Genomic DNA, 21,882 nt, shown 5'->3' with positions numbered 1-21,882 from the left:
CTCGCGTTTGCTCCCTGACCCAGTTGGCACATTTCCTCTCTAAAGTTACACCTACCATTTTTATTTCCATAGCTCTCTATATGGTCCTCAGTTTAAGTTGAATGCTTTTTGTTAGTCTCCAGGTTTCTGCCCCATAGGTGAGTACTAGTAAGGTACAGGTGTTGTATGCTTTCCTCTTAAAGGTATACTGAACAAATATCCAAAAATATTGAGAAAGCATTACATTTGCATTCTTAAGACACGATTACACTAGAACAGACATATTCGGGTTAGCTTTGAGTGGATGGCTTTATTTTTGGCGTTTTCTGAGCAGCCGCTGGGTCAGAGGCAGCGCGCTCCCAACTGTGAGCCAGCGGATGTGATGTTACATTTACCCTCAGCAACGTCATAGCCCCGCGGCTCTGCCGCCGCCGCCGCGCCCACACCTGAAGTTGGTTGACTGGCTACGTGCAGTGTCGGTTCCCCCGCGTCGCGCGCGCCGTGCACAATGCTGCGGATTGTGGAATGCTGTAGATGAGGGATGTCGAGGGGGACGCGTACGGAGGGCGCATATTGCGGGCAATTGTTTGTGCTCTGGGATGGAAGGATGAGTTGTGTGCAGCGCAGCTTAAAGCTGCGAGCTCAGTCTGTTGTCCCGTAGGAACCCGAGCAGCAGTTTCACGGAGGTACTTATTTGAGGTCTCGGGTTCGATGGGTTTGAAGTCTGGACAATGTTTTGCGTTTGACCCCGTAGGAACCCGAGCAGCAGTTTCACGGAGGTACTTATTTGAGGTCTCGGGTTCGATGGGTTTGAAGTCTGGACAATGTTTTGCGTTGGCTTGCCAGACTGCTACACATGGTCTCGTGCCACCAGAGCCACCGGCTCCAGCGCAGTCATCGTCGTCATCACTGCTGGAAGTTGATTCCGTGGATACGCTGTTTTTGTCATCCGATGGGGCACATAGTTCTCTTCCTCAATGAAATCATCATCACTTTCACTGAAAGCCTGGCAATTTTTGCCATGGAAAGCACTCGGCGAGAACTCTGCCAAAGCTCCAAATCACTTATGTGCTGCCCTCTTGTTTAAAAACTTGCAAACAAATGAAAAAATCTAGTTTAGTAATTATCTCAATGATAGTGCATCCAGCATAGTAAGCCGAAACGCATGCAATTCAACCATGGAAAAGCTTGTGAGGCCGTGTCCGACAGCAGACCGCTACAGCCGAGTAGCGTTGTAGAGCGGGACCCGACTAAGGACCGCAAAGGGTTACCTTTGTTCTTCTTTAATGGCAAAACATTTGGTTGCTCTTCATTACTGTCAATATCATACATTCCAACTCTTCTGATTCACATGGAAGACATCCGATTTTGTTTACTGCAGTTTTCAGTTGTACGTCCACGGCCTTTTATCTTCTGAAAAGTTGCCTCTGTGATGTGTTTTTTTAGAAATAAGAGTGGAACCTGCCGCTGCATCGTAATTGCTAGGGTAAAACCATCACTGGCCATAGTAGCAGCGTCAACATCACCGTCTGTGTAGCCACTCAAATCCAAGTCAAAGCATTGCCAAAGTAGCTGTGGCTAGTTGCATTTCATACTTGCTGTTGCAGCCGCTTGTGTGCATTTTTAGGGTTAGGAAGGCTTCCTACGTGGGGTGCACAGTATTAAGTTGGAATTCTTCTGAGCATGAAGTTGTAGCGCTATCACAACCAAACAAGGCATATTTCTAGAATTATTTTGCAAACCTACACTGCAAACCTACAGTTTCGAAGAAGGTGGACATTTTTCATTTTACAACAATGTGTAGATGTGACGTTAGCATGTCTCACAGTGGCAGCATAGGTGATTTCTAACTGAAACTAGAAGTGAATTCTCAGCAATGTGCATCCTGTATTATTTGTTGCTGTTGAAGGGCCATCAGTCTGGGCTTTTTGAATCTAGCGAAGTCTGCTACTGCAAGATCCCTGTAAAGTACTAAAGGGCTACTTTGACTATCTTATCCATATTAGTAATGACATTGCCTTCCTTAAGAATCAAGTAGAACACACGTGAACGACAGACACATGCGCCAGTACCATGGCTCAGAGAATCAGGCCCACCTGCTTTCCTTTACTGCCTAGCCTCAGCAGCATTGACAAGAAAACTTGTTACCGAGAGTAACACTTGAGCACTCATGCTGCAAATGCAAGACAGTTGCAACAGCCCTATGGTGAACTGCCCTTTTTGACTGAATTTTTTGGTTTCTCTCAGTCGTATAGACCATAAGCAAAAACTGGTACCCCCTTGACTGTGCGCATTTCCGCCATGTTGACGGATTCTGGAATACTGCCGCAATACATGGCAGTACAGGGTTAGAGACATGCAAGGTAGCATCTTTCATTGTCTAAGGTACCCACATATTGCTGTGTACCTTGATGTACACAAAAAGGAGCTTAAGACAACCCAGGAGCATGCGAGGCTCATAGCCTTTTATCAATGCTGCAGTAGGACTTTTTGACGGGTTAGTTGGTACATGATCTTGATTCTTATAGCGCTGACAAAACACCACAGGAAGAAAGACTCTCCTTTTGTGTCTTTCTTCCTGTGGTGTTTCGTCAGCGCTATAAGAATCAAGATCTTTATCAATGCACGCCATTACTTGGCTCATGTGAGCCTTGTATGGAATGTGTGCTAACAGAATGTGTCTGGAGTGGCTGTGTAGCTTATGCTCAATATAATAGCCACAAGTGACATATTTGGTTAGCTTATTTTTCGTATCAATGCTGTTTTTGAATATTGTTTTTTTTTTGTGTGTGTGTGTGCATGGGCTCGGCACGTATGCAATGGCGCTGTACTGCCCAGCTCCATTCACAAGCATGTATGCTTAAACAGGCTGGTTATTATTTTGTAAATTTGTTGCCAATAAATCATTATTATTATTATTATTATGTCGAGTATAACTGCACTTTACTAATTTTAGGTCTCAATTAACTGCCATTTATTAGTTAATTGGGGTTAAGTTGAAATATATACTTCGGCATTAAATCTTATATCGTTGGATAGTTAATGTCGAGTGTAATACTGAACTGACTGTATATCTCAATGACTGTTAATTAAAACCAAATTGAGCTTCACTTTACAGCATCAAGCTATATATTGCTGTATAGCTTAAATTAAGTACGACTGCACTGCACTAATTGTAATCGTTAGTTCGTAACTGGTAATTAGATAATTGCATTAATTTGCTAAAATGTAGATCTATATATCTTCGAAAAGGCATCGATGAGTGGAATCCAAAATCGGATGCTAAACCTCATAAAAACAATTTCAAACCGATAAAACCACGCATTAACTGAGTTAACATTTATCTAACTTGGTTAAAGAAACACTCAACGAAAGCGAAACAGTAGAACTCAGTGATAAGCATTAGTAGCGCGTAAAGAGACTTAAGTGTCCCGGCAGTTTTTTCTCACTGGGATCATGATACAAGGTCAGCTGGAAGCCACTGCCAGATGTTCAGTACTTTTGAGGGTAATCACAGAAGTTAGATTCTAGAAAAAGGCCAAAAGTGAGCTCTTTGCTTATCTTGTAATTTCCCAAGGGGCTCTGTGCAGTATGCCACCAGTTATGGCACACTGCATTAGTCAGCTAGTAGTTTCTTGTGGGGTACTAGTTTTCTGCTGGCACTTGGGCTTCGTGTACCCATTTTTTATCCTTAACACTCAGTTTGCTTTTATGCAAGTGTTACACATTCATCTGTTGGCAAAGTGTCACAGGCAAACAGATCCGGAGCAGACCTCCTGCTAACCTAGGTTAGCGCACGCAGTAGGCCACACAAATCTGTCTTTCAGCACTCGCGGTTGGCTGTTTGATTTTCCCGCATATTTTGAAACGATCAATCTTCCAAGCAGAATTGTTCAAGCTACTGTGTGCACCCACGGTGCAACATTGGCAGTATAGTTAGGCCGTCTTTCAGCTAAGCATCTGCTATCGTTGCACCGAAATGCAAGCAGCAATGCAAATTATCAGGCCATTTTTTAACGCGCCCACGCTACACTAAGACTGTGAAGCACGCAGTAGCAGAGAGAGGGATTCATTTTGAGCACCTGAAGATCTTTAATGTGCACCGAAATCCCGACACACCTTTCACTTCCATAAGAAAAAAAGTGTGCTGTGGCTAGGATCGATCGTGCATCCTCTGGCACAGCAGCACAAGGTCTTTGGTCAGCCATAAACACTTAAGCAGTCGGCAAGTTTCAACAAGGTGTACTCGTAATCGAGTGTGTGATGGCGATATGGTGTCAGCACAATGCAGGCACGGAGCATCCGCAACAATATGATCGCAGACAGAAAACAAACGAACAGAGGCCAATGATTGAACAGTGTGAGTCCAACATTTCAAAATGAAAAGATATTCGTGCTAAGTGCACCTGTTCGTCTTGAACGTACGACAACTTCGTGAATTTTTTCGCTGCCGCGGTGCCTCTCCAATTGGCGTTTTCGACACATAGTCGCTACTTGCAAAGCTGCTCAAAAACATGGAAAACACAAAGGTGCGCTGATCACTTGTTGATTATTTTTCTCCTGAACCTTGAAATAAAAGGATCACTAAACCAAGAAAGCTATTCATACGTTTCACACCAGGCAATCTCACGACTGCAATCCTCCAACATGGCACCGCTTGTTTTGGTTTTCCTCCGGTAAATGGCAGCACTTTTGCGTAAGGTCTATTACTCATCACTGAACTATTATAGTACAAATACTGATGCTGTGAATGTGCGAACACAGCAAAGTTGCATTCTATTACAGTGCTGCCAGTACTACAACAGTGGATTCGCTGATTTTTCATTCCACCATGAAGCCCAGGGTTGTGAAGTTTGGTCCCACCTATGATGATCAACTTTAGTAGAGTTGAAATGCTAAGATGCTCGTGTGCCAGAGGTGCGAGTGCCCATTAAGGGACCCTTGTGGTTGAAAATACTAATTCTGAGCCCTCCGCTGCGGCATTCAACGTCCCTATGGTGCAACTCTCGGGAGTTAAATTCCATAGCTCCATATCTCCTCCCTGAGGTCGGATGACAGACCCTCTATTGTAACAGGATGGAAGAAAAAGCAGTGTTGTGAATGGCTCCATGCAGGCCGTCATCAGTGCTTTGCGAAGAGCGAAGTCGTGTTCTGTGGACGGATCGTCCGTATCCATCCTGGCCACGGCCACCCCCCGAGGAGGCTGTGGAGCCCATTGAAGGTGAGCCTGCTCAAGGGCTTTGCACTTTTTTTTTTTTATTTCTGTGGAATTGTGTTGGAAGTCTGCTGTTGGGCCTGCGGAAGTGCTTTTGGAAATGAAGACATTAGAGAAGATTTGCTGCTCGTATTGAGATGCAAAAGTGGCTGGGGGTGGTGAGCCAGGCCAGAACAGACCAAGAAGGCTTGCATTGAAGTGGGAAACTATTTAATGGATGAGCCTATTGCCCACAAGTAATTGAGCAGCTTGGCAGTAGTAATAGCAGCAGCTGCTTTGAGAGTATCAAAGATTAGGGTCACAACAGTTGTTGTTAGCTATGCTTAGTTTGAAGACAGCAGAACATTTTAGCAGGGCTCCTGGAACATTGGCAGGTATATAGAACAGCGGGGAAAAAGCCATTCATGGTAATGTTTTCGCCAGAGTGTGTTTCACATTGCAAGAATAGTGATAAGGCTGCATGGTGGCTATGGTCAAAGAGCACGAAAAACAAATACGGTGCTTTGCTGCTGCATGTAGAGTAGGAGATCCTGTGTCTGACGTGAGCAGAGAATATCATCAGTTTGGTCTCAGCGGCATCTTGCTTTCAATGTGGCAAGTTGCTCATTGGCCACAAATGTTCTGTCCGTTGTCTCTGTATAGGATAGACTGTTATCACTAGATAGTCCCTGTGTGAGGGAGGGGATACCATTCAGAAAAGACGTCACGAGAGGAGAGACAGTGTGTTCACTCCTACTCACTGCAGAAAGTGCTATAAAAAATCCAGATACTAATAATTGTGTTGGGAAAAGATGACGCAGAATTTATGCAGAACCATTTAGTAAGACGCAATTTTCTGATGAAATTGCCCATGTAAGTAATTTAAATAAATTGCAGGACATGTTAACATGTTTGAGAGAGTGAAGTGACCAAGCAAGGCAGCAGTCCTTAATATGAATGTGAATGTAAAACTGGAGTAATATTGAGGGAAGGGATGAAGGAGTGAGTGAAACAAGGAACAGGAAAAAGCGGGCAATGGAAGAGTTTTGACAAAGGTGCACTCAAGTTATTATCCTTCGCACAGATAGATGGCCATGATGATGCTTGTCCTCCAGCAAAGCACATACTTGTCATTGAGGAAATTTTAGAAGCTTCATGCCAACAGATTTAGACGTTTGCCATCCAAAAAGTGCGGCTTCCCATTGCTTTGAAGTATAAATGGAGGTTGTAGCTTGACGCCTGAGGTCTGCACTTGAAAATTATTGTCGACGTGAGCTTTCAACATATGATATTGTTCACTTGCGACATTGGCTAGTGATGCTGACCGCTGTATTTCATTTTTTGGTCTTTCAATACCTTGTAAAAGCTCTGTTGTTGGTGAAACTAGTTTCTCTGAGATTAGCATGCAGTGCAATGCTGATGGAGTCCAACTTCTGTTTGCCCTCAGTGTCCCCCGTATGGTATGTGCGTGAGTGATTAGGCATCTCGTCTATTCTGAATGCAGCTGCAATGGCCATGACTGAGCACATGCTCTGAAGAAGCATGACAAGGAAGTAATGACTAGCTGCATAAGAATGGGGGCAGACACCTTCAGAGTAAAGATTGTTTGCTGAGAGATGAAAAAAGCTAGAGAAACGACAAGGCGACTTGGCTTATCCCTCTGTGAAAATGAAAATAGACCAGTGTCATCCTGGCAGCACTTATGATAACATGGACGTTACAGAAGGGACTTGAAATTTATTTATTTATTTATTTATTTATGAATACTGCAATCCCATGCGGGATTGCATCCAGCTGTAGGCATTTAGAGTCATTTAAAAGACAGTGCAAAGTGCAGAAAGCATTGCACAGTACGGGCTGACTACTAAGTCATCAAGCAGCTAGCCCATTTCACTTGTCTAGGACAGAAAGGGTAGAGCAGTATTGGGTGCAGAACTTAGTGGAAAAAATGGGCCGCACATGTAAGGGGGCTGTAACATGCTCACGAGAATTTCCATTGCCTGCTGCTGGCTTCAGCTGTGTGCCGCATTACAGTAAAAGCTTGTTGATATGTCTTTTAAAGAATACTAGAAAATAACATATTATCCAGAAAAATGTATGATCCGAATTGCTTAATATTAAAAAATTAACTGCTTAATGAGGTAGAAAGGCATTTAGAATTGAGATTTTCACTGCGTAAAAGTGTAGATTAGCATTTATAGACGTGAAGTATGCACAGCTCTTTTTTTAGCGTTCGCAGAATTCAGTCCATATTTGCGTAAGCACAAAAGAGACTTAGCAACAGATCTGGTTCGTAGAAGGAATGACGAGCTGGCATCACTTCCTTGGTTGTTTTAGGATGCTTCGCCCTTTACACCAGTGACATGTGGAGAAGCCATCGTGATGGCTTACAGTCGCCTTGCTTTTGCTCATGCTGCTTTTCCCAGACCCATACTGCTCGTATGCAAGTGAATATCTCGTAGTTATCAAATGGTTCATCCATGCACCCTAAGGCACCGTAAAAGAAACCACCACATTACTCCTCATGAAGTCATGTTTCTGCGAACGGGCGCCTCGTATGCTGCGGAATATGGACAAGATAAAGTAGCCAAGGAGTTCTAGTATACTCATCTCTACAGTAGCCAAAGTGGTCAGGACAATAATGAGATTGGGAGTAGGGAAAAGTAGTCAGACGTTCCGCCAGTGACGCAGAACGAGTTTAAGAAAGCATCAAAAATTATGAAAAGGAGGAAAAAAGCTGGAAAGTATCGGGTAATTATAGATTTGTTAAAGGACGGAAGTTGGGGATATCATGCTAAAAAAACTTGCCACACTGTATACGCAATGCCTGAAGACATTGAAAGCACCGGAATCATGGAAGAACGCTAACATTATCTTAATTCATAAGAAAGGCAACACTAAGGAATTGAAAAATACAGACCAATCAGCTTACACGAATCCAGCACTTGACGATAGCTGGCCTATCAGCAAGCAATCCTGCCTCGTATCTCGCTTGGACGCAGGGACCGCATCATCACTCACTCCTGGACTTACTTTGTACCAGCATCGCATTCCGCTCTAACGCCAAGGTGAAACTCGCGTTAGGTCGTGGGCTTTCTCAACAGAACGGACTTTGTGCCGATCACTCAGTGCGCCGGCTCTGCCGTAGAGTAGTAGAGATTTTTAGTTTTGCACTGCCGCTTACCGCACCCGTCCCGCGCCCGTCTACCGAAATTTGACAGGAACGTGGCGCCATTTGTCGCCATTGGAGTGATCTGCGCATGTGTACTGACGCTCATGCGGTAGTGGTAGGTGGTAGCAATAAGCGGTAGCGGTAGTGCTAAGCGGTAACGCTAAACTTAAGGTCTCTAGTAAGGGGCGGCAGCGTCAACTTGAAGTGTCCCGTGATCCAAGATGCAATTCATTCTGTAATTTGAACTCGCGGCGTCGTCATTGGGCAGCGTGTTTGATGTCCCCTGCACATCTAACAAGTCTGGCACCAGCTGTAACTCAACAGTTCCGACGGCACGATTGTGGCCGACGTCTTCTGGTTTTTGTTCTTCGCCCGTTCCTTATGGCTTCCTAATGTTTTCCGGCATCTCGATCGCAAGGGAAAACTCTGCACAAAGTGGTGCATCGAGTAGCAGGAGCACAAATGACATGAAGCGGCCACAGCGGCGAATGCAAAACAGCAAGAAAATAAAAATATTGAAGCGCTGATCACGCCAGCCAATGGGAGACGTAGAATGGCGCGTGCTCCGCGTGAGCTAATCATAGATCATAAATGGCGTTCACAAAACTGGCGTATATAAAGAAAGCAGCTTTAAACCAAGCCTAAGATGACCGCGATCGGCCGGTTGCAACGCCTATGGCGCGCGCGGGAATTTCGAGCACAATTCCTCTTTTTGGGGGCATGTCGTGGCTGCCGTGACGTTTTGAAAGCCGACTTTATCACATTTCATGACCGAATTCAGCATTAATAGTTTGAGTGCAGGTGCTCGAAAGGTTGAGTTTTCCTCAAAATCGATTTATCATTTTCTACTGTTCTAAGACTCGTGTCTCCCTTTAGTTAAATATTTTCGCTAAGAGTGCCCAAGAGAAGCGCACTCTCTCTCAAGACCGGCTGCGACCTAGGGTGCCTCGCATCGAGGCACCCTATATACACCCAAATTTTGGCCAATCAAAACTGCCGTTTTTTGATACATGGAGCCTATAGGAAATTTCACAACTGGTAGTATCAAAGAGCTATGCTGAGGCTGGCATCAGTGCACGTTCAATTTTCAGTAAACTTGCGACGTTTTTACCTGCTTTTAATGCTAATAACAGCCTTTCACTATTGTAAACTTCAGACTATGATTATTATAGCTTATTGTTGGTAATTATTCGTCTATGCTCATTATCATCAGCAGCTACATTTTTGAGCCTCTTCACTCGTCACGGAATTTGACTTGACATATTCAGGGAAAACCTGGAAAAGTCAGGGATTTAGGAAATAGTGGTTTGCTAGACACCCTGGTAGCGAAGTGTTGGAAGTGGTAGACAACTTTGTGTCTACTTAGGACAGGTAGTGACCGCAGATCCGGACCACGAAAGAGAATAACTAGGAGAATGAGATTGGGATGAAGGGCATTTAGCAAGTACTTGCAGATTATGACTAGCAGCTTACCGCTATTGCTCAAGAGGAAAGTATACAACAGTTGCATTTTACCTGTACTCAGCTAGGGGGCTGAAACGTGGGGGTTAACGAAAAGGGTACTACTTAAGTTGAGGACAGTGCATATGGCCATGGAATGAAAAATAGTAGGCGTAACGTTAAGAGATAGGGAGCGTGCAGAGTGGGTCAGAGAAATAGTTCGAGGTAATGACAGTCTAGTAGTAGTCAAGAAGAAGAAATGGGCATGGGCAGGGCATGTAGTGCGAAGAGGGGATAACCAATGGTTTCTAAGAGTAACCAATTGGATTCCGACGGAACAAAAGCACGGCAGGGGGTGGCAGAAAGTTAGGTGGGTGGATGATGTTAAGAAATTCGCAGGGGTTAAGTGGATGCAGCTATTCTCCGTTTCATACATCAAGTGCAACACTACCAAAGCTACAGCTCTTGTTTGCGCTCTCCGCATCCGCGATAAAAAATAGTGCCCGCTCTTGACGACAGAAAATAATAGTTGCTTTGTCTGCAAGCTTAATACATTTTACATTTGCCATCAACTTCCTAAAAAGCACCTTTTTTAGGGAGAAAAAGTCGGATTCGGCTAATTTGTATGTTTTTTTACGTCGTTTTTGTTCGTGCCGCGTTTTGCTGCCCCGCAACCTTGCCAGCTGTGCCACCAGATGGCGCTGGCTGTGCCCTCCGCGCTGCGCATCTCTTTTTGAGAAAATGGTTCTTTGGTGCGCATTTTTTCTACAAGATCCGCTCTGTGAAGATGTCTAAGCATGCGAAGCATGTTATTGCAAACGTGTATGCTCGGAATAGAGCCCGTTTCAGCAGGAACCCTTCGCCTACAGAACGAGCGCGTAGTGATACGCCTCCTGTTTTTTTTCTTGCGGACTACTTGCGTAGCTTTCGCTGCGTTGCACCTGATGTATGAAACGGAGTATAGCGCAGGACAGGGTTGATTGGAAAAAAATAGGAGAGGCCTTTGCTTTGAAATGGGTGTAGTCCAGATGATGATGATGATAATGTAACATTAAGAGATAGGAAACGTGCAGAGTGGGTCAGAGAAATAACTCAAGTTACTGAAATTTTAGTGGAAATCAAAAGAGAAATGGGCATGGGTATAGCGAAGAGAGAGCAACTGATGGTCGCTTAGGGTAACGAATTGGATTCCAAAGGAAGGAAAGCGTCGCAGGGAGCAGCAGAAAGTTAGGTGGGCGGATGAGTTTAAGAAGTTTGCAGGGGTCAAGTGGATGCAGCTAGCATAGGACCGGATTAACTGGAGGAATATTGGAGAGGCCTTCGCCTTGCAGTGGGTATAGACTGGTTGTTGATGATGGGGAAGTCTCATGGACATGATGAAAGCTCGAAATATTGGAGAGGCCTTCGCCTTGCAGTGGGTATAGACTGGTTGTTGATGATGGGGAAGTCTCATGGACATGATGAAAGCTCGACTGGCCGAGATATTCTAACTGGTCAATTTGGTTACATTTGAGCACGGTTCGCTTCTGCGGGGCACCACAGTGCATACAGTGACCTTCTTATGTGAGTTGCATGCTTCCCGCCGGCGGTGTGCACGCCTGCTGCGTCGGTACCAGTCAGTGTGTGTGCACTAGCAGCTGCACCCGCTGTATTGGTTCCCACTAGCGCGAGTGCATGGGCGGCACTTAGAAGCAGATCATAGTAACAGATCACACTATGCTATGACAACTATAACTCCCTATTATCGACATATAAATGGAACATCGGGGGGCTACAAAGTTTGTCATTTTTAAATCTGATTTTTCGCAGAAAACATTTTTTTTTCAAGTTCATGGATTTTTCAGACTCTTCATTTGTTCGGATAACTTCTCTGGTCCCGCCAAGTCCGAAGAAATGGTCGGCGACTGTAATCTGTTGATACAGGTTAGAGGGATACTGAAGCAAATTTTTTAAATTTGAAGAAAATGTTGAAAATAAATTCTTGCAATGCCGATTATATTGAACAATAGCATCACCTCACTTTGTTTGCTGCGGATGGTTTTATATTACGTGCTCAGAGCGCGCGCCAAGCCGTCCCCGCCATTGTGGAAGATGTGAAAGCGTGACATCATGCTGTACTATTTGGCTGTGGGAAGGGTGCTGTGGTTGATGCGGGCTGAGTGCTCTACATACTTTTGCAGTACCCACATGGCGGGTGCGGACGGTGCCCACAGCGTACTCCATGGAAGGCACAGAGGTAGGTCACGCTGTGGACCCTGCTTTCTCAGGTGCAGTGCCTTTGAAGCAGAAGCTGCCACCAGCATGTTGGTATGCATCTGCCATCACTTGTAGTGCCTTGCGAGAGACCCTCTGTCAAGTGATCTGGCTGCCACCAGTTCCATGTGCGAGTTGCAGGTCACCCACTCCCAGTATTGTAGCCTTGCAGTTACATTGGATAGCTTGCATGGCTGCAGAGCAGTCATAAAGCTCTCTTCTTCTTCAAGTGATTTAGTGAACAGGGTCAGTTTACACATCAGTGGTGGTGTTAGCAAGTTCAGTTTTGTGTTTTCACTGCTCTGCCACAACTTGACAGGAGCAGGGCACTACTTGTTTGACATAGCATTTGTTGTCAGCGGAATGTGTAGCATTCATTCGTGTGCTTGTAGTATTAATCATTATGTGGTAACACAGCTGTGTTGAGCAGTGCATGCACTGTCTCAGAGTTTCACACATTACCTTTCCTGGAGGGGGTGGAGTCCTTGGAGTCCTCATATTATGTACTGGTACCTTGGTGTGTGAAACCTCCAAGCATTGGCACAGCTAGTGGCATTCCTTAGCTGTGAACAACAACTGTGGGCTCAGTTTTTTGTTAATGATGAATGCCTTTTAGTGCACTGCTTTAGAGTACGTAAATTATTTCATTGCAAAAAGGAATCTAAGTATGGGAAGCACTGATTTGAAAGTGCAGTGTTTCTTAGGCCACATTCAAATGTATATGCTAATGTAACTGGGTTATGGGCATCCTTTGAGCTCGTTGTTGCAAGTGTCATTTCATTACGCAGGGTAGTTGATTGTGCTTTTTTTTTTTTAATGCAACCAAAAATAGAAATTTTTATTGCATCAGCTCTTGTCATACCACATGGTCTTAAGGAAGGCTTTATCCCATGTTGTAATTAGATAAACAAGCATATGCACATTCAAGCGAAGTGGGCCATGTGTGTCCACAGAGACTCAGTCTGTAACAGTGCTGCGTTGCATGCCTTTGTGGTAGATATTGTGAGTGACAGTATGTGTGCAGACCGTGTGGTTCAGAGTGAGAAGCTTTTGTATGCCTTGCTGGTGTTGTGTACGTCACTTTTTTTCTTGTTTTCATCGAGGCATGTTGTGTTCAACTTGTTTTTCTGAGGAGTCGAGAACAAAGGGATATTTGTGGCAACCTCATTGCAGACATATTGCCTGTGGCAAGGCAGAATCGAGATTCTCCTCAGATTCCAGATCCCCACGACTTGTGTCATGCACCACAGATCACTTGGCTCAGTTTCTCTGCATGCCATTTTTTCATCCTTGTCAGAACCTGGATGACGAGGTATTCATCAAGAGGCACGACAAGCCAGAACGCGACGAGCGGAGGCGGAAAAAGTGAGTTTCATGCCGTGTCCTCTTGCACCCTTACCTGCTGTCAGGTGTGTTGCAGCTTTGTGACTGCGTTGGCTCAGGCATTTTTGTTAGGGGCTACCCCTGATGATGGTAGCGGAAAAGGCGCTAGCAGACTGGTCACCTCAGCCCTTGCCTTAAGTTTGTGGCCCATATACGACCTCTAGCTGTCAAAAGCATTTCAAAAGTGTCAAAAGTGCCACACTGTGATAAAAGATGACCATTGGGAATGAGCTATGCTCTGAGGAGCTTGGCAAATACTAGTGGTTGACATTTAGTATCTCCATGACTCAGTGTCAGTCCCATAGATTGGTTGTATAGACCTTTTCACGACCCTGGGAGAAACCGGTTTGACTGGGCTGTGAAGCAGGCGTGGGGGGAGAATCCGCAACCTTTTCCTGTGCTATGAGCACAGCCCAGTCGCCAATATGGCAGCGCCCTTTGGCCAGTTTTGAAAAGGTCTATAGGGGGTGGACAGATTTCGTTATGTCACAAAAAAAAGGCAAACATTTTATTGCTTCATTATTTTTAGTATTATTTTATCATTTATTATTTTTAATTTTAATTTTTTATTCGTACAGTTTTCGTTGCTGCTTGTTGTTGAGCAATGAATGGCAAATGACACAGGTGTTTCACCATAATATGGTGGATTGTTGAGCCAGCTGGTTGTACATGACGAAAGATGTATCTGAACAGGCGACACAGAAAAATACACACGCAGGCAAGGATGGTGCTGCACTGACAACTTAAAAGTGTTGAGACACCAAATTATGGGACTCTAAAATGCATACCTTTCTCTGTATGTAAGGTTCTCTGCAGCCAAATATTGGACACAACAAATGCTGAAAATGTATTTTAATTCAGCTTCAAAGATTTGTTATATGCTCGCTCTCATGATTGAAACCCATCGCTAGCTCGATAACAACTTATGAAGCTAGGAACGATATCAGTGAATACTAGTGTCGTCACAGCACTGAGGGTTGACGTACTATCAACAACACTGCAACACATGGCATCGTTGAACCGCTGCATCAGCAGTTGGTGACACGGTGGGCTCATTGGCAAGCACAGTCACTTGAACTAGTATTGGCACCCATTCTCACCGACGATACTATGACTTGACTAGCTTCTCTCTCTGCTATACGTTAATTAGAAATGAGTGAAACAAAACTACATTTTATATGTTCGCACTTCGGCACTCAGTGCGAATACCGATCGAATTTGTAGCTGACGCCAGCCTCCTCTGCGACGAGTAGGCCTATAAATAGTCGACAGAGTTTGTACACACGATGTCTGCGATTGTGCAGAGATAGTTCGGAAGTTTTAGTGAATGTAGAGGATCATGGAATATAGTTTTAATGGCAGTAATCTGAAATCATCAATTCTTTGCATCCTGGGATGTACACAGTACTATCGGAAAGTGCCACTGTCAGGCCACGATGACCTGGTTTGTCGATGAATCAGGTGTCCTTCAGCAGCTGTTGACTCATTGATCGGTATCGCTTCCAGACATAGTAAAACATTTTAATTGCTAAAAATGGGCGCCGAACATCTGGATAAAGCAATTTAGAATCGAGATACTGGTGAAATCGGAAAAAGCTGATACATAGAGTGATAAAAGCCTGCACTACGCATGCTGTGTCAATAACCCGGCGATGAAGTGTTCGCCAGCTGGCTCCCGATTCATCTGTGCGCTTCTTGCGAAGTTATTGCACTGTGTAAGCAATTAAGCATGTAAACAGTGTGTAACATATAAAATTGTTTAACCTACACAGCACACAACTTGAATTCGAGGCCAAGCGATACCATGCGAAGCTGCTGGCTGCATACATATAGCTATAAATATAAGCAGCACGCAAGCAGTTTGAAGTAAATCCATCTATCACTGTGCATTCTGGGGGAATCACGCTTATTTGTTGTAATGGCCGAATTCTGTAGTAATATCTTGAATTTATTTATTTAGCGAACACACGGGCAGTTCCATAAAAGGCAGCAGAAAAATGCTAACAGCAGAAGATGAAACTGACAGCCACAGGACCGAAACCATTGTTGCGGCGCTTCTGAGGACGGGGTGAAGTGGTGGGTGGCGGATTATGGTTGGTGCGGACAGTGGCATCACACCGGTGAAATGTGAAAAGGGGTTCGGCCAGCTGACAGTTTCTCAGGCCTGACGGCCATCGATCGACACAAACGTCTGCCAAGAATTGACGTCGCCTTGTGGGACCCAGCTATATACAAAGGCTAAGATCGGCCCGAGTGAACCACTCATTTGAGGACACCGTGCTGGCCTCGCTAGCTTTTTCAGCATATACCTAATTGTGCGGACCCATGAACTTGGCTGACTGGCACACACAAACACGTACATGTGCTTGAGCAGATGACACAGCAGGAACAAGCAATGCTTCACAGCTTTTTGGGACCCACGTGGCGAAGTTTGCTGCTTTTCCCATTTAGTCATGGCACGACGCCTCGTAGCATTGAGAAACTTAAACTGATGTTGCTCAGTACGAATAATTAATTAAATTATTTACTGAGGATATATAAATCCAAGAGCGTGTATCATATGTGCCGGATCAATACACAGTGTTTGAAACAAAGATGGAGCCAACCAAAAAATGAGTGTGTCAACCTCTTGTATTATTTACAGCCACACATCTCTCTTGATTTCATCTGCCTACAGCTAACTTCATCTGTCAATCCAACCCACCACGGTGATGCAGTGATTGGGGCACTCTACTTCTGCACCTAAGGATATGAGATCGAATCCCGGCCGTGGCGGCTTCTTTTCAGTGAAGGCAGAGCCCTCCACTATGGTGTCTCTGCGAGATGTTAAACCCCATTAACTAAACCAAACCATCTCGCTCCATCATCCTGCCAGTAAGCATAGGAATTCTATTTCCTTGTTCTATAGGGGTGCAGGAGGAGTACTAACACATTGTTCACCAGACACTTTGATCTCTGAATGCATTCAGAGGATTGTGCATCAGATTCGTCTGTTCTCTAGGAAGAACTGGATTAGTCAAACTGGGAGATGTGTGAATGATAAGATTATACAGTCGAACCCGGATATATCGAACTCTAAGGGAATCGGAAATAGTTCGATATATCGATAATTCGATATACTGAAATCGGCTTGAAATGCGGCTGCGATCGTGAACAATGATACTGTATTTGTCGCGTAATGGACCCACTGAATAATGAACCCACCATCTACTTTTGCTGCCGAGAACGTGAAAAAAAAAGTGTTAGTCGGTGGCACGTCCCTCTGTTTTGGCCGTCGCATCCACAGCCCATTTATTGACAGTACGCCAAGATGCTGCGCAGCGATAACGTCACAGTGTGTTTATCTTTTGACTATACTTTTTATGTTAGCTCCTGAGGTGGTGGGGAGTGAACTTGGCAGATTGCTGTGATGGCTTGATTGTACAAGCCTGGTTCAATTTATCACGCCACGCTTGGGATGGGTGAGTCCATTGCCACAAAATCATTGGAAAGCATTATAGCTGCAAATGCCGTTTGCAGCGAACAGTGCTAAAAGCTGGTGTCATGATCACAGCTGACCGCATGCTTTCATTGATTCATAGATGCAAGGATGGATGACCCTTGCAAAAGAAAAATAAAAAAGAAATTTGCTGCTTCGTAATGTCCGCAGCCGCCATAGCTTATGCCACGCCACACGTTCAGCACGACGGCAAAAATGGTCGACTCTTGCAAAAACAAAAATACATCTGCCGCTTCTTAACATCCGTAGCCATAGCTTATGCTGCGCTGCAGTTCAGTATGACAACAAGGATGGTTGGTTCTCGCAAAAAAAAAAAAAAGAGCATCTGCCACATTTTAACGTCCGCAGCTGCCATAGCTTACGCTACACCGCACGTTCAGTGCGACGACAAAGATGGTCCGTTCCCGCAAAATAAAAATCTCCCACTTAATGTCCACAGCCACCATAGCTTGCGGTACGTCGCACATTCAGCACGATGACAAAGATGGACAACTCTCGAAAAAAAAAAAAAACAAAAAAATAAAAACGAAGAAACAAATCTGCCGCTTTTTAACATCCGCAACTCCCATAGCTTAGGCTACGCCGCACGTTCAGTACGATGACACAAGACGCGCATGGCACGTCACCCGCCTCACAGAGGGTTCACAACACACACTGGAGAAAGCGTCCGACATTCTGTTTGCCACGGGCTGAGCTGGCTTGCCTGCACATGCGTAGTGCGTGCTGCTGCAAACGAAAACCGGGAAAGAGAGAGGGAGGGGAGAGAGAAAGCTCGGAAGAAGAATGGGCACACCCTTGCGCTTCACTCTATCACGTTGTTTTAGAGCGCAGCTCTTTGGCGCTCGTTCCTGGGTTTCGCGGCGTCGGCGTCGTCGGCGGCCTCGTAATCAGTAGCCTCGCGGCCTCATAACCCCCCTTTCAGCCCCCCAGTCCGAACCGGCGCTTTGGCAACCGGAGCCTCGCAAGAAAGGGGGGGGGGGGGGGGGGGAGGGGTACACTCAGCCAACGTTACAGAGGTGTCCCCGGTGGCAGTCGCGTGAACTAGCGACGCTGCAGTTGACTCTTGCTCTTTGCCGGGCGCGTCGTCTGCTACGCGCGGCGCGGAAGCATGGAGCGCCTGGCATACACGTAGCTGTTACGTGCTGCCTTTGCACTCTACACGGCTGCATTGCAGTATGACTACATTATGACAGTTTTGGTTTCGAAAGCATACATTACCTCAGTGAACGGTTTTGTGTGATCCGAAAATTAATGCCGTGAAACAGCTGTGACAGCGTTGTCGACTTGCTGGCCAGAACTAGCGTTCTAGTAACATTCTGCTGTTTGGTTTCATTTCTTTTTATTACGCGATATGGTGAGGTGCAAGTCATTTTGTAAAAACATATGACGTAGCTGTTCATTGCGCAGCGTTCAGCGTGCTGTAATGCAATGTTTTGCTTCTTATTTAGCATCCACCTTCTTTTCCAGTTTCAGTCCAATAGACAAGCCATGAGGGTGAGGAATTTTGCTTATCGAGAATACTTTTGTCAATGAGCGGTTAATAGTCATGGCAGTGATATGTTGCGCGTAAAGTTCTCATATCATGTGAATTGAGCGTTGATTAAGCTTTCTGAAGCATGCCAATGAAGCGATAGTGTGCACGAGGCTTCCAACTCAGAGCTAATGCGAAGAGAGGAGACTTATCTAAGAACTGCAGAGAAATTCAAAAAGCAAGATGATCACAAAAATTAAAACTTCAAAATGAGCATGCGGCGTAGAAAACGCAGCGAGCTGCGGCAGCTGACAAGAAAATGAAAAAAAAAAAAAAAAAAAAGACAATGAATGAATTTAGCCTTTATTTGATTGAAAAGATGACTTTCGGCTGCTGTTGGGGTAATGAAGGAGTTAAGAGGGATGGGAGTATAGCTTATCGCTTCTTCACGGTTCTGCAAGCTGTTTCACGTTGTTAAAAGGTAAGCATCTAAAAAGGTCAGAAGATGATCTATATCGGCATCTAAAAGCTAGGCCTTCCAGACTTGCAATTGCTGGTACGTCAAGCTCCTGCCTGAACGGAGGTATGATATGTCGAATGCTTCGTAACTGCATTTTTGTGAGGCGGGCAAGCACAAAAGCTTATAAGCTTCTGAATGAGCTCAAAATACACCGCCAACCAAGCATATGAGCTCATTATGCATGCATTGAAGTGAATTCGCTGGAAATATAGTTTTTGCTGTTGAAGGAATACAAAATCACATGCCAAAAAAAAAGAAGGTCTGGGAAAGTTAGGAACGTTAATGCTAATGTCCCACTAGACGCACGCACGCATGCACGTGCACGCACGCGCGCACACACACACACACACACACACACACACACACACACACACACACACACACACACACACACACACACACACACACACACACACACACACACACACACACACACACACACACAAAATGATTATGCTGCGCATTCAAATATTTCCCAAAAGAGGTATAATGTTCTCCTCTTAATTACGTGTAACCTTGCAATGTCTGTCTATGTTGATGAAGTCATGTTTTGGTTGCTTGCTGCATTTCATTAGCATTCAACATTAGTGTTGTTGACAATATTGTATTTTTTCTCAATTTTTCTTGTTGCGCTAATAAATACATTCGAACCCGGATATATCGAATTTTGGTTATACAGAACTCACGGAATATCCCCTTGAAAATCGCATGTAAAAGTATAGGAAAGCCGCGTCATATATCGAACTCAATTTCGCCGGTCTTTCGATATATCGAACTCCGCACAACGCATTGGAAAGTGTGCCTTTCCCAAAGGCAATCGCATCACCCTCGGCCGTTTGCCGCGTGACGTTTCCAAGCCACGCGCGGACAGAATGAGAGGGGACAAGACAGTTTGGCTAGGGCAGCGCCGCGCCCATTCCTCAAAGACGTGCGCATCTGCGGTTATCGTTTCCCGCGCGCTAGCACATGACGTTTGCAAGCCATGTGCGTGAATAAACCAGAGAGAACCGGTAGGAACGAGAGGGGAAAAACGCGATAGAGCGAAGCGCAAGGGTGTGCACATTTTTTTGCCGAGCTATCTCTCTCCTTCCTCTTTCCCGGCCTTCGTTCGCAGTAGCACATGCTACGCATGCGCCAAGCCAGCTCAGCCCGCTTTCAGACAGAACGTTGGACACTTTCTGCAGCATGTGTTGCGAACCCTCTGCGCGCGGCGGCGACGTTACGAAGCGGCCTTTTTTTTTTTTTTTTTTGCCGGGGGTCGTTTATCCTTGCATGTATGAATCAACGAAAGCACGTGGTCAGCTGCGATCATGACACCGGCTTTTAGCATTTTTCGCTTCAAACAGCATTTGCAGCTGCTCTATCACGCTTTCCAATGATTTTGTGGCAGTGGACTATGCCCGCCCCAAGTGCGGCGTCATAAATCGAACCAGGCTTAGCCATCACGGGCAGTCTGCCAAGTTCGCTCCCCGCTGCTGCAGGAGCTATCAAAAGATAAACACCGCGCGACGTTAATCGCTGCGCAGCATCTTGGCATGCTGCCAAGAAATGAGCTGTGGATGAGAAGACCGAAACGGAGTGCGAGCAAGCGAAAACGCTGGTGATTTCTGCCGCGGCGACACAAACATTGTTTTGAGCTGCCGCGGTGGCTCGAACGGCAGAGGGACGCAGTTCGAACAAGTTGTAAATTTTTTGCTGCCGCTCGTCGCTGAGATCGCTTAATCGCTTGCATGTAAGCGAGCTGGCCTTAACGCATTTTTTTTTTTTCCCCCAAAGTCTCGAGTGCAAAAGTGGAAGGTGGGTTCATTATGTGAGTGAGTTGATTACGCAACAAATACGGTATCGTTTTTTTTCGCATCATAAGTGCCGTCCCAAGCTGATTTCTGTATATCGAATTATCGATATATCGAACTATTTCGTGATCCCCTTCGAGTTTGATATATCCGGGTTCGACTGTAACTTATGTTCGCGCAATTCACTTCTAATGCCCTTTCCAGCGCTGTAGGTACCCTGAATATCATACGTGTTTTAAAAGTGCAGTCCAGTGCTAGTTTGAAATTACATTAACTTCCCCTACAAGCAATAAAATTATGTCGTTTTTCTTTTCTCTGTGCACGTGTGTGTGTAAATGAGGAGGGGGATCTATCAAGGGCGCGACTTGATTACTCGCAATCTAAGTTTTTTTAATAGACTCATGCGCTTTTAATAGACTCATGCGCCAGAGGCAGCGCTAGCAGCGACCTGATGCCACTGACGGCGCTAGCGAGTCAAGACGACGTGCTACGTAGAACACTGTCGCCGTCATGCAGAAAAAGGAGGAGGGGCTCCCCCCGTCTTCATGCATGGCGGCGAGGGTGCTTTGCGTTTGCCGAAACGCCGCGGCTCGCAATCAGCGGATCACGGTGCGTGCATCCCACTCTCACTCGATAGCGGCGTCAGCGGCATCAGTCAGTTGCCGCTATCTGTTCGGCGCGCAATGTTCCTATGGACCCACGCGCTGCCTCCCGCAACCTCCCGATAACTCAATTGCTCTCTTCATTTCCTCTACCACAAAGCTTCTTTCATGACAGCCAAGAACTGTTTGTGACGTGTTTCTTGAAGGAATACGCGTGAAAAATTAAAAAAAGTCTGTAATTGTACATACGTGTCTTGCTCGAAATCTTTGCCTCAATCTATCGAAAAGGTGAAACAGCTGATGAGCTGCGCTCTAATTGCGCATTAGGAAGTAACATAATTGTGGGCAATTTTTTCCTCTCCCGAACACCACGGCTGCGTCTGCTCTGCACCGGCCATTGCCAAACCGGATCCCTCTCATTCCTTCACTTACGTGGCTTGCAAACGTCACGTGCTGGTGCGCAACAAGCGATAACCGCAGATACGCGCGCCTTTGGGGAAAGGGCGCAGCGCTGCTCTAGACCAGCCATTGCTGAACTGTTCTCTCTCCTTCCTTCTGTGTGTGGCTTGAAAAAGT

General features: G+C 45.4%; 1 protein-coding gene across 2 annotated transcripts in view; it reads left to right on the top strand.

Moving 5' to 3' along the window:
- LOC146201120 (uncharacterized) overlaps positions 1-21,882 on the top strand; it is a 122,688-nt gene that overhangs the window by 69,685 nt on the left and 31,121 nt on the right. For both annotated transcript variants that reach the window (XR_014705292.1, XM_084595647.1), the window contains exons 3-5: positions 5,094-5,200; positions 11,966-12,021; positions 13,336-13,403. Coding sequence is in view for 1 of the 2 variants with exons in the window: in XM_084595647.1 (XP_084451773.1) it covers positions 5,094-5,200; positions 11,966-12,021; positions 13,336-13,403 (231 nt within the window). In the remaining variant the exon portion in view is untranslated. The remainder of the gene's footprint in view (positions 1-5,093; positions 5,201-11,965; positions 12,022-13,335; positions 13,404-21,882) is intronic.

The sequence above is a fragment of the Amblyomma maculatum genome, chromosome 2 (assembly GCF_055883805.1).
Source record: "Amblyomma maculatum isolate TAMU_Amacu chromosome 2, ASM5588380v1, whole genome shotgun sequence".
Lineage (NCBI taxonomy): Eukaryota > Metazoa > Arthropoda > Arachnida > Ixodida > Ixodidae > Amblyomma > Amblyomma maculatum.
The sequence above is the reverse complement of the archived record's forward strand: the minus strand, read 5'-3'. Positions and strand labels throughout refer to the sequence as shown.